Source organism: Zophobas morio, unplaced genomic scaffold (genome assembly GCF_036711695.1).
Source record: "Zophobas morio isolate AGI-343-1 ecotype UQ-CSIRO unplaced genomic scaffold, CSIRO_AGI_Zmor_V1 ptg000007l, whole genome shotgun sequence".
Classification (NCBI taxonomy): Eukaryota; Metazoa; Arthropoda; class Insecta; order Coleoptera; family Tenebrionidae; genus Zophobas; species Zophobas morio.
The window spans coordinates 359,533-372,450 of NW_026972112.1; the positions used below are offsets into that span (position 1 = coordinate 359,533).

Here is a 12,918-nt window from a genome sequence, read left to right on the forward strand (position 1 = left end):
AAGGAATCTGAGAAAATATGCGAAATTTGGAAAACATCTGAGGGAGTCTAAAGGAATCTAATAGAATATGAGGAAACCTGTAAGAATCTGAGAGAATTTAAGTGATTCTCTGGGAAAATTCCCAAAAATCTCAGAGATTCGGAAAAAATCTTAAGGAATCTGTGAGAATTTGAAAGATTCGGAAATAATCTGAAAAAAATCTGAAGAAATTTGAGAGAATCTGAAAAGGATTTGAAAAATTTGAGGGGATCTGAGGAAATTTGAAAGAATCTGAGGGGATCTGATGGAATCTGAGAGAATTTGAGAGAATCTGGGAGAAGCTAGGAGATGTGGAAATAATCTGAGAGAATCTGAAGGAATCTGAGAGAACCCAAGAGAATCTAAGAGAATTTTAGAGAATATAAGGGAATCTGACAAAATCTAAGAAAGAATGTTAGAGAATCTGAGGGAATTCGAAAGAATTTGAAAGAATCTCAGAAAATCTGAGGGAACTTCTGAAAATCTTAGAGAATCTGAGAGAATCTAAGAGAATCTAATGGAATATGAAAGAATCCAACGGAATCTGAAAAAAATGTGGGAGAAACTGCAAGATTAGGAAAAAATCTGTGAGATTCGGAAAGAATCTGAAGGGATCTGTATGAATTTAGGAGAGTTTCGCTAAAAGAATCTGAAGGAATTTCAGAGAATCTGAGAGAATCTGATACAGTCTGAGCGGATTTGAGGGAATCTAAGAGAAACTGGGAGATTCAGAAAAAAATCTGAGAGATTCGGAAGAATCTGAGAGAATGTAAAAAAAGAATGTGGAGGAATTTCAGGGTACCTTTGAGATTTTGAAATAATCTGAGGGAATCGGATAGAATCCAAGAGAATCGGAGAGATTCTGGAAGGATCTGCAGGAATTTGAAAGAATTTGAAGAAATCTGAGGGAATTTGGAGAAGTCTCTGAGAAACTGAGAAAATCTGGAAGGATTTGAGACGATCTGAGAGAATCTGAGAAAATCAAAGGAAATCTGGGAGAATCCAACAGAATGTGAGAGAATCTAAGACAACTTGAGAGATTCGGAAAGAATCTGAAAGAAGTTTAAGGAATCTGAGAGAATCTGAAATGATCTGATAGAATCTGCGGGAATATGAGGGAATCTGAGAGAGATTGGGAAATTGGGAAAAAATCTGAGATGTTCAGAAAGAATCTGGAGGAGTCTGAGAGAACATTTGAGGATCTGAAAGAATCTGTAGGAATTTGAAAGGATTTGAAGGAATCTGAGAAAATCTAAAGAGACGTCTGAGAAACTAAGAAAATCTGGAAGAATCTGAGTGGATTTGAGAGAATCTGAGGAAATCAAAGGGAATTTGGGAGAATCTGGAAGGATTTGAAAAAATATGAGAAAATCTAATAGAACCTGCAAGAATTTTAGAGAATCTGGGAGAATCTAACAGAATCTATGGGAAAATGAAAAAATCCAAGAGAATCGGAGAAAATGTGAGAGAAATTGGGAGATTAGGAAAAAATCTGAGAGATTCAGAAAGAATCTGAAGGAATCTGTAGAAATCTGAGAGATTCGGGAAGAAACTGAAAGAATGTGAAGAAATCTGGGACAATCTGAGGAAACTTCTGAGCAACTGTGAGAATCTGGGAGAATCTGAGAGGATCTCAGAGAATCTAAAAAAATGTGAGAGAGTCTGAGAGAACTTGGGAGATTCGGCAAGAATCTGAGGGAATCTTAAAGAATCTGATAAAATCTGAAGGAATCTGAGAGGATCTGAGAGAATCTGAGAGATTGGGGAAGAATCTGAGGGAATCTGAGAGAATCTGAAAGAATCGGGTAGGATCTGACGGAATCTGAGAGAATTTGCAAGAATTGGGAAAAATCTCGAGAATTTCGACCAAAATTTGAGAGATTCGGAAAGAATCTGAGGGAATTTGAAGGAATCTCAGGGAATTTGAAGGAATCTGAGAGAATCTGAAAGATTCTAAGTGGATTTGAGAGAAACTGGGAAATCTGGAGAGAAATCTTAGATTCCGAAAGAATCTGAAGGGAGGTGAAGGAATCTAGGAGAATCTGGGGGAACTTCTAAGAAACTAGGAGAATCTGGGAGAGTTTAAGTGACTGTGAGATAATTTGAGAGAAGAAATTCGAAAAGAATCTGAGGGAATCTTAAGGAATCTGAGAGAATCTGAAATACTCTGAAATGATCTAATCTTGGAAAAAAATTTGATATATTTGGAAAGAATGTGGAGGAATCTGTAGAAATCTGGGGCAATCTGAGGGAACCTCTGAGCATCTGGGAGAATCTGGGAGAATCTGAGAGGATCTCAGAGAATCTAAGGGAATCTGAGAGAATCTAAGAAAATGTGAGAGAATCTGAGAGAACTTGAGAGATTCGAAAAGAATCTGAAAGAAGTTTAAGGAATCTGAGAGAATCTGAAATGATCTGAAAGAATCTGTGGGAATATGAAGGAATCTGAGAGATATTGGGAAAAAATCTGAGATGTTCAGAAAGAATCTGGAGGAGTCTGAAAGAACATTTGAGGATCTGAGAAAATCGAAAGAAATCTGAGAGATTCGAGAAGAAACTGAAAGGATGTGAAGAAATCTGGGACAATCTGAGGGAACCTCTGAGCAACTGGGAGAATCTGGGAGAATCTGAGAGGATCTGAGAGAATCTAAAGGAATCTGAGAGAACTTGACAGATTCGGAAAGAATTTGGGGGAATCTTAAAGAATCTAAAAAAATCTGAAGGAATCTGAGAGGATCTGAGAGAATCTGAGAGATTGGGGAAGAATCTGAGGGAATCTGAGAGAATCTGAAAGAATCGGGGAGGATCTGACGGAATCTGAGAGAATTTGCAAGAATTGGGAAAAATCTCGAGAATTTCGATCAAAATTTGAGAGATTCGGAAAGAATCTGAGGGAATTTGGAGAAATCTGAGGGAATTTGAAGGAATCTGAGGGAATCTGAAAGATTCTGAGTGGATTTGAGAGAAACTGGGAAATCCGGAGAGAAATCTTAGATTCGGAAAGAATCTGAAGGGAGGTGAAGGAATCTAGGAGAATCTGGGGGAACTTCTAAGAAACTGGGAGAATTTGGGAGAGTTCAAGTGGCTGTGAGATAATTTAAGAGAAGAAATTCGGAAAGAATCTGCGGGAATCTTAAGGAATCTGAGAGAATCTGAAATAATCTGAAATGATCTAATCTTGGAAAAAAATCTGATATATTTGGAAAGAATGTGGGGGAATCTGTAGAAATCTGGGACAATCTGAGGGAACCTCTGAGCAACTGGGAGAATCTGAGAGGATCTGAGAGAATCTAAGGGAATCTGAGAGAATCTAAGAAAATGTGAGAGAATCTGAGAGAACTTGAGAGATTCGGAAAGAATCTTAGGGAATCTTAAAGAATCTGAAAAAATCTGAAGGAATCTGAGAGGATTTGAGAGAATATGAGAGATTGGCGAAGAATATGAGGGAATCTGAGAGAATCTGAAAGAATCGGGGAGGGTCTGACGGAATCTGAGAGAATTTGCAAGAATTGGGAAAAATCTCGAGAATTTCGACAAAAATTTGAGAGATTCGGAAAGAATCTGAGGGAATTTGAAGGAATCTGAGGGAATTTGAAGGAATCTGAGGGATTCTGAAAGATTCTGAGTGGATTTGAGAGAAACTGGTAAATCCGGAGAGAAATCTTAGATTCGGAAAGAATCTGAAGGGAGGTGAAGGAATCTAGGAGAATCTGGGGGAACTTTTAAGAAACTGGGAGAATCTGGGAGAGTTCAAGTGGCTGTGAGATAATTTTAGAGTAGAAATTCGGAAACAATCTGAGGGAATCTTAAGGAATCTGAGAGAATCTGAAATAATCTGAAATGATCTAATCTTGGAAAAAATCTGATATATTTGGAAATAATGTGGGGAAATCTGAGGGAACCTTTGAGAATTGGAGATAATCTAAGGGAATTTGATAGAACCCAAGAGAATCTGGAGGAATTTCCAGGAATCTGAGAAAATCTGAAGGAATCTTTCAGAAACTGAGAAAATTTGAAAGAATCTGAGAAGTTTTGGGAAAATCGAAGGGAATTTGGGAGAATCCAAGAAAATGTGAGTGAATCTGAGAGAACTTGAAAGATTCGGAAAGAATTTTAGAAAATCTGAAAAAGACTGGGAAATTGTGAAAAAATCTGAGATATTCGGAAAGAATCTGTAGGAATTTGAAAGAATTTGCAAGAATCTGAGAAAATCTGAAGGAACCTCTGAGAAACTAAGAGAATCTGAATAATCTGATAAGATCTGGTAGACCATTTAGTTAAAATTTTGATAAACCAAGCAATAGTAAAAGATTTGATTGTAAAGATCACTACTTAATTTTGGCACCATTTTTAACTAGAAATTTTCTTGAAATTTCACAAAATCCTCAGTGTATGTAATGTTAACCTCATTGCTTGGTAATGCATATTTAGTAACGAATTATTCGTCCGTTATTATCATAATTTTTTTAATTACCAAAGCAGCTAACATTTTTGTAAATGTGAGAAGAATATCTTTGTTATTCATCAGCTGGATTAAAAATGAAATTTTGAAGAAAAAAAATTCGTGTAATATATACGTGAGTAGAATTTGAAATGCTCTATTTTCCGACGCAAAGATAGCAACAAATGATTTAATTTTAATAAAAATTCATAGTCTGAAGAACCTCAATCGACAGCGCTTTTTCTACAATCTCGAGGCGCCATTTCCACAGTTTGTCATTCATTTTTAAACTGTCTAAATTTACACTGTTAATTTGTTCTTTTAATTAATAAATTGCGTTTTCTGCTGCAACAAATTTTGGTAGTAATTTCCTAACCACTCGATTTATGCTAATAATTGTTTTTCAGTGGACACTAAATTTTGAATCTTGATATTTTTTCATTAATTGTTTCTTCTGGGTTGATAATTTTAAACTGCAACAGGAGACCTATTTTTTCGTACCCTAGGGGTCCGGAACTGTCAAGAAAATGTATATATGATCTTCTACCACGTACCGCTCCGCCTCGTGCACCTGTGCGTCGTCAGCGTGTTTTACTTACAATAAGCTCATTCGGCAAGGTTCTGAAATATTAATCTGTGACCTCCTACAACCAGAGCCTTAGCGAATGCGCCCGCATTCCGGGACCACAAGAATTAGTTCGAAGACACAAACACACAACTTCTTACCCCTCTTTTCGGCAACGCTAAATCAAATGTTCATGAAATCATAACTTACATCATGGACTCAATTACACGTAAATATTTCTAAACGCGATCCTACGCAAAGTGACACGCCATTTGTCAACACGACATGGCGGCCACATCATCATTCACCCGCTTTTATCCACAAACACAGGCGTTTTCATTGGATAAATGAGGCAATTCGGTTTCCAATGAATCAAAGTCTCCGCATGAAAGGAACGCTGCGAAACAGGTGTTCCCTTCCCCCATTCGGGCGAAAGAATCCATCATGCACAACGACAATAATTTTTCAACGTACTTGAACCAAGTTTCGTAGCTGGCGTTGTGGTCCTCCATTTTGAGGACGCACTTGTTGCGGAGTTCCCCCTTGTAGACCTGCAGGGCGAATAATGCGAACACCATCAAACAGAAAATGGTTAACGTCATGACTTCAGCGAGCTGTTTGAAGGAATGGAGCAAAGCGTTGATGATGGTTTTGAGACCTGGAACAAAAGAGTTAAATCAGCGATGATGGAAGGACTAAGTGCTGGCATGGCGCCCGGCTTTCCGGGATTTGGGAGGGGGAGGACCTGTTGACAGAAATGAGCCGAATGTGGCTCTAAGGGGTATTAGCTGGCTTTTTAGGACACTGGGACGACAAATTCCCACACCCCGGCAAGCTTCGGGATTTTTACTCATTTCAGGCTGCATTTTTTATTAAATAAACAACTCAAAAACCCGGTAATTACAGAAGACATTCCTCGAACTAAACAATCGGGATTTCCGCGTATCTTGACCTCAGTGTCGACCCAGTCACCAACCAGACGCCACAGTTGCGCTCGATCCGCTGCAGAATAAACATGAAGTACGTTTTAACCTTGACACTTATTACAATCTCTTTCGCGGCAGTCATTTCATCGAAGTGTGACTCGTTTGATAACGTTAAAGTGAAAGTGTACCCGGCTGAAAGTACCAAATCGTACTACCTTAATGTGACTGGATGCATAGAACGGATTGCGTTCAACACCACGATAACTCAAGTGCATATTAGAAATCAGGTGGTACCGAGGTTAGGGCGCGACTCGATAAGAAACATGAAGCATCTGCATAGTGCCGTGTTCGAGAATAGTGGAACTGGAGTACTTGAACCCAGTGCGTTTCGCAACGTACCTAACCTCAAAACCATCAAAATAATACGGAGCGATTTGGAAATAGTACCGAAGGGAGTGTTTTCGATAGTACCTAAATTAGAAAGTTTGGTTTTAAGTCGCAATAAGCTCAGACATGTGGATAATGAAGGGTTTGCGAACGTGGAGACGTTGGAGAGGCTTCACTGCGACCACAACAACCTACGGGACTGGAAAAGGGGGTGGTTCACCAATTCCACGAATCTAGTACTCATGGATTTTAGTTACAACAAAATCAAAATTTTACCGAGGCGGTCGTTCCGTGATTTTTCCCAACTAAGAGAGATCTACTTTGATTACAACGAATTGGAGGTGATAGAGTCTGAGGCTTTTAAGGAGGTGACGAACTTGGATCACCTAGGATTACGGTACAACCGACTAAAACACATTCATTCAAGAGTCTTCCCCAATGATATTGACATAAGGGTACTATCACTCAACGCCAATTATCTAACTTTCATACCAAAGAAGATCATGGTACTTGTGACCGTCAGGGAGATGGGTATTGACGGAAACCCATGGAAGTGCTCATGCTTGGACCAAATCCTCTTTTGGTTGCATGACACGAATGCCACTGTAACCAAGTCGAACAAGTGTCTGGGAGATGATGTACCCGTATGCGTCTTCCCTGATTCCTTCTCCAGAACTTGTCGGGAGGTAGTGGAGGAGGACGTGGTCAAGATTTACGTGGAGGCGCTGCGGAAAATTAACCCTCCTTTGGAGAAGTATTGCGCAAGATTGGACTAAGTAAATGACTGACTAATTTAAGAAAACTTGTTGTCATACTTTATATTATTAAAAAATAAACCAATGTATTTATTGCTAAAAATTAACCCCACACAAAACCCCTTATCTCCCCTGCCACATCACCCTGTCCAGCTTCGCACAATGCTCGTTCACCGGCGGACTCATCAACTTCAATTTCCCGAGATAATACCCCGTAAGCTCGTCATCGATCGTCTCTCTGCACGTATGCGAATACGTAGACGGCGAGCAACACACCGGAATATCGCGCCCTTTGCAAAAATCCGGCGTTGTCACTGTGCCATTGTTCTGGAACAACCACTGGTGAATCTCGTCCAGACAGGGACACTTCCACGGATTCCCGTTCAGGATCATCTCCTTCACCTCCAAGCTGGCCAGTAACCCCGTCTTGAGAAAATTAAGGTAGTTGGCATCTAGAGAATTTGAGAAAATCTGCAAGAAGCTACCGCAAAGTTTATCGCGAGAAAATAAAGTTAACTCGAATTAACTATAACAAAAAATTCATTAATACTGCTAAAAACAAATGTAAAGCTATGTGGACAGTAATAAACGAATCTCGCAATAATCTTGGCTCCAACAATCGTGATAGCAAGCAAGCCTGTGATATATCTAGTGATAATTTCAATGATTACTTTACGAATATTGCACCATGCTTAATTAATGATCTCCCTACAGACTGTAAAAACCCTATACAATTAATGTCCGATAATTCCAAATTTATGTCTTTGTGCTCTAATAATGCTTTTGAATTCACTGAAGCATCAATGGTGCAGGTCAGAGACGTAATAAACGATTTAAAGAATTCGAACTGCAAAGATGTAGATAATCTAAACGTTAATCTTATTAAGACTATTAGAGATCTCATCATCTCTCCGCTCACTAAACTTGTCAATCTATGTATCAAAGCTTCCGTCTTTCCTGGCTGTCTAAAAGTTGCCTTTGTTATTCCTATTCACAAAAAAGGGAATGTTAATGATCCGAACAACTACAGGCCCATCTCCATCCTGCCAGTATTTTCCAAAATACTGGAGAAACTTTATACACACAGTTAGGAAATTTTTTTGAAAATAATCAACTGTTTGCTGACTCCCAGTTTGGTTTTCGCAAAGGACGAAGCACTACTGACGCTGCACTATCTCTAACAAACACAATATTGCAATGCTTTGAGAAACATGAATTTGGAGTCATCAGCCTTCTTGATCTGACCAAAGCTTTTGACTGTGTCTCCCACGACATCTTGTTGAAAAATAAAATAAAATATCAGTCCCCATAGCTGTAGCCTAGCTACTTTCTTCTTTCCTCTCCGGACGCCACCAGTTAGTTAAAGAAGGTGATTCAATTTCCGGACTCCTTCCTATAAAAATTGGAGTGCCCCAAGGATCTGTTCTTGGGCCACTCCTGTTTTTAATCTTTATAAATGACTTTCCCTTATATTTACAGGAGAATAGTATATTATTTGCCGATGATACGACTATAGTGAGCACTGGTACTAACGTCAATAACGTAATTCACAGACATAAAGAGACACAGTCAAGAGCAGAAGCTTGGTTTGCAGCTAATAGATTGCTTCTAAATAAAGCCAAAACGGTTGAAATGTTATTCTCATTGAAAGAACATGATTTCCACGATGATTTTGACACAACTGCTAAATTTCTAGGGCTCTATATTGATAACCATCTTCAATGGAACTGGCATGAGGAAATGACCGCCAAAACTATTTGTAAAAATATATTTCTACTGAGAAACCTCAGCACCAAAGTGCCTACCGATTTCTTAAAAAATGCCTACTTTGCTCTCTGTCAGAGTCATTTTACTTACGGGCTAATAGTTTGGGGTCATTCTCCAATACGGCATAGATTTTTTAATCTCCAACGTAAGGCAGTTAGGATTATTGCGGGACTTGGGTACAGAGAAGATTGCAAAGACAAATTTATAAAACTTAAAATTCTTACTCTAACCTCACGATATATATTTCATTGCCTTATTTTTATAAAAAAAAATTTAAGTGACTACTTGTGTCATCGTGATGTCCACAACCATGATACTCGGTACAAGTCTAAACTACGCTTGAGAAAACTGAGACTTCACAAGTCTCAAAATGGTACCGAATATTATGGCATAAAGTTTTTTAACAAGTTGTCCCATGACGTGCAAACTCTGTCCATGCGTAAATTCAAAATTACTTTGAAACAGTATTTGCTCTCAAAGGCTTTCTACACCTTTGAAGAGTTTCTAAATGATGTGCTGTACTTTTCTATTTAAATGTATTTAATTTTAATTTTGTATCTTGACTTATGCAAAAACCGTTGTAGTTCTTATGCACTAATAAACTTATTACTATTATTATTATTATTATTATTATTAGTTTCAGAAATAATCTGAGGTAATCTGAAGGAATCTGAGACAATCTGAAAGGATCTGAAAGAATCTGAGAAAGTGTGACAGAACCTACGGGAATTTACGATAATTTCAATGAATATGAGATAATCCAACAGAATTTCAGGGAACTGAAGGAATCGGAGAGAATCTAAGAGATTTGGAAAGAATCTGAGGGAATCTGAGAGAACCTGTGCGAATTTCAGAGAATTTGAGAGAATCTTGGATAAACTGGGAATTTAAAACGTAATCTGAGGGTATCTAAAGGAATCTGAGATAATCTGGAAGAATATGAAAGAATCTGAGAAAATGTGAGGGAACCTGAGAGAATTTAAGACAATCTTAAAGAATCTGAAATAATCTCAGAGAATTTAAGAGAATCTGACAAAACCCTAGAGAATCTGAGAGATTCGGAAAGAATCTGGGCGAACTGAAGGAATCTGAGAGAATACGAGAAATTTGGAAAGAATCTGAGGGAGTCTGAAGGAATCTGATAGAATATGAGGAAACCTGTGAGAATCTGAAAGAGTTTAAGTGATTCTGAGGTAATCCGAGAAAAGGGCATCTGAGAGAATTCAAGAGAATCTGAGAAAAACTGGGAGATTCGGAAAAATCTAAGAGATTCGGAAAAAATCTTAAGGAATCTGAGAGAATCTGAAAGAATCTGAGTAAGTGTGAGAGAACTCTACGGGAATCTGAGAGAATTTACGATAATTTCAATGAATATGAGATAATCCAACAGAATTTCAGGGAACTGAAGGAATCTGAGAGAATTTGAGAGATTTAGAAAGAATCTGAAGGAATCTGAGAGAATTTGAGAGAACCTGTGCGAATTTGAGAGAATTTGAGAGAATCTTGGAGAAACTGGGAATTTAAAAAGTAATCTGAGGGTATCTAAAGGAATCTGAGATAATCTGGAAGAATGTGAAAGAATCTGAGAAAATGTGAGGGAACCTGAGAGAATTTAAGACAATCTTAAAGAATCTGAGATAATCTCAGAGAATTTAAGAGAATCTGACAAAACCCTAGAGAATCTGAGAGATTCGGAAAGAATCTGGGCGAACTGACGGAATCTGAGAGAATATGAGAAATTTGGAAAGAATTTGAGGGAGTCTGAAGGAATCTGATAGAATATGAGGAATCCTGTGAGAATCTGAGAGAATTTAAGTGATTCTAAGGTAATCTGGGAAAAGGGCATCTGAGAGAAATCAAGAGAATCTCAGAAAAACTGGGAGATTCGGAAAAATCTGAGAGATTCGGAAAAAATCTTAAGCAATCTGAGAGAATCTGAAAGATTGAAAGAATCTGAAAAAAATTTGAAGAAATTTGAGAGAACCTGAAAAGGATTAGAAAAATTTGAGAGAATCTGAGGAAATCTGAAAGAATCTGAGAGAATTTGAGGGAATTTGGGACAAGCAGGAGATGTGGAAATAATCTGAGGGAATCTGAAGGAATCTGAGAGAACCAAAGAGAATCTAAAATTATTTTAGAAATTTTAAGGGAATCTGACAAAATTTAAGAAAGAATGTTAGAGAATCTGAGATATTTGGAAAGAATCTGAGGGATTTCGAAGAAACCTGCGAAAATCTGAAAGGATTTGAAAGAATCGCAGAAAATCTGAGGGAACCTGTGAGAATTTTAGAGAATCTGAGAGAATCTAATGTAATATGAAAGAATCCAACAGAATCTGAAAAAAAATTCAGAGAAACTGCAAGATTAGGAAAAAATTTGTGAGATTCGGAAAAAATCTTAAGGGATGTGTAGGAATTTAGGAGAGTTTCCCCAAAAATTTGAGAGATTCGGAAAGAATCTGAGGGAATTTTAAAGAATCCGAGAGAATCGGAGAGAACATGTGCGAATTTGCGAGAATTTGAGAGAATCTGGGAGAAACTGGTAATTTAAAAAATAATCTAAAGGAATCTGAGATAATCTGGAAGAATGTAAAAGAATCTGAGAAAATTCGGAAAGAATCTTAAGGGATCTGTAGGAATTTAGCAGTCTCGCCAAAAATTTGAGAGATTCGGAGAGAATCTTGGAGAATCCAAGAGAATGTGAGACAATCTAAGAGAAGAAATTCGGAAAGAATCTGAGGGAATCTGAGAGAATCTGAAAGGATCTGAAATAATCTGAAAGAACATGCCGGCATCTGAAGGAATTTGAGAGAAAATGGGGAATTGGAAAGAAATTTGAAATATTCGGAAAGAATGTGGAGGAATTTCAGGGAACCTTTGAGATTTTGAGATAATCTGAGGGAATCGGAGAGACTCTGAAAGGATCTGCAGGAATTTGAAAGAATTTGAAGGAATCTGAGCAAATTTGGAGAAGCCTCTGAGAAACTGAGAGAATCTGGAAGGATTTGAGAGGGTCTGAGAAAATATGTGAAAACCAAAGGAAAACTGGGAGAATCCAACAGAATCTGAGAGAATCTGAGACAAGTTGAGAGATTCGGAAAGAATCTGAAACAATTTTAAGGAATCTGAGAGAATCTGAAATGATCTGAATGAATCTGCCGGAATATGAGGGAATCTGAGAGAGACTGGGAAATTGGGAAAAAAATCTGAGATATTCAGAAAGAATCTGAAGGAATCTGAGAGAACATTTGAGGATCTGAGAGAATCGAAAGAAATCAAATAGAATCCAAAAGACTCTGAGAGATTCTGAAGAATCTGTAGGAATTTAAACAATTTGAAGGAATCTGAGAAAATCTAAAGGGACGTCTGAGAAACTAAGAAAATCTGGAAGAATCTGAGAGGATCTGAGAGAATCTGCGAAAATCTAATAGAACCTGTAAGAATCTTAGAGAATCTGAGAGAATCTAACCGAATCTAAAGGAAAATGGAAGAATCCCAGAGAATTGGAGAAAATGTGAGAGAACCTGGGAGATTAGGAAAAAATCTGAGAGATTCGGGAAGAAACTGAAAGAATGTGAAGAAATCTGGGACGATCTGAGGGAACCTCTAAGCAACTGGGAGAATCTAAATGAAATTGAAGAGAATCTAAGAAAATGTGAGAGAATCTGTTAGAACTTGACAGATCCGGAAAGAATCTGAAAAAATCTGAAGGGAATCTAAGAGGATCTGAGAGAATTTGAAAGATTGGGGAAGAATCGGAGGGAATCTGAGAGAATCTGAAAGAATGGGGGGGGGGGAATCTGACGGAATCTGAGAGAATTTGCAAGAATTGGGAGATTCGGAAAAATCTCGCGAATTTCGACAAAAATTTGAGAGATTCTGAAAGAATCTGAGGGAATTTGAAGGAATCTGAGGGAATCTGGAGGAATTTGAAAGATTCTGAATGGGTTTGAGGGAATCTAAGAGAAACTGGGAAATCCGGAGAGAAATCTTAGATTCGGAAAGAATCTGAAGGGAGGTGAAGGAATCTAGGAGAATCTTTGGGAACTTCTAATAAGAA

The 12,918-nt window shown here is 37.9% G+C and overlaps 1 protein-coding gene across 4 annotated transcripts in view; it reads right to left on the reverse strand.

The window, feature by feature from the left end:
* Nacp60e (Na channel protein 60E) overlaps positions 1–12,918 on the reverse strand; it is a 398,987-nt gene that overhangs the window by 32,799 nt on the left and 353,270 nt on the right. For all 4 annotated transcript variants that reach the window (XM_064049043.1, XM_064049041.1, XM_064049040.1 and 1 more), the window contains exon 4: positions 5,499–5,682. In XM_064049043.1, coding sequence (XP_063905113.1) covers positions 5,499–5,682 — 184 coding nt within the window. The remainder of the gene's footprint in view (positions 1–5,498; positions 5,683–12,918) is intronic.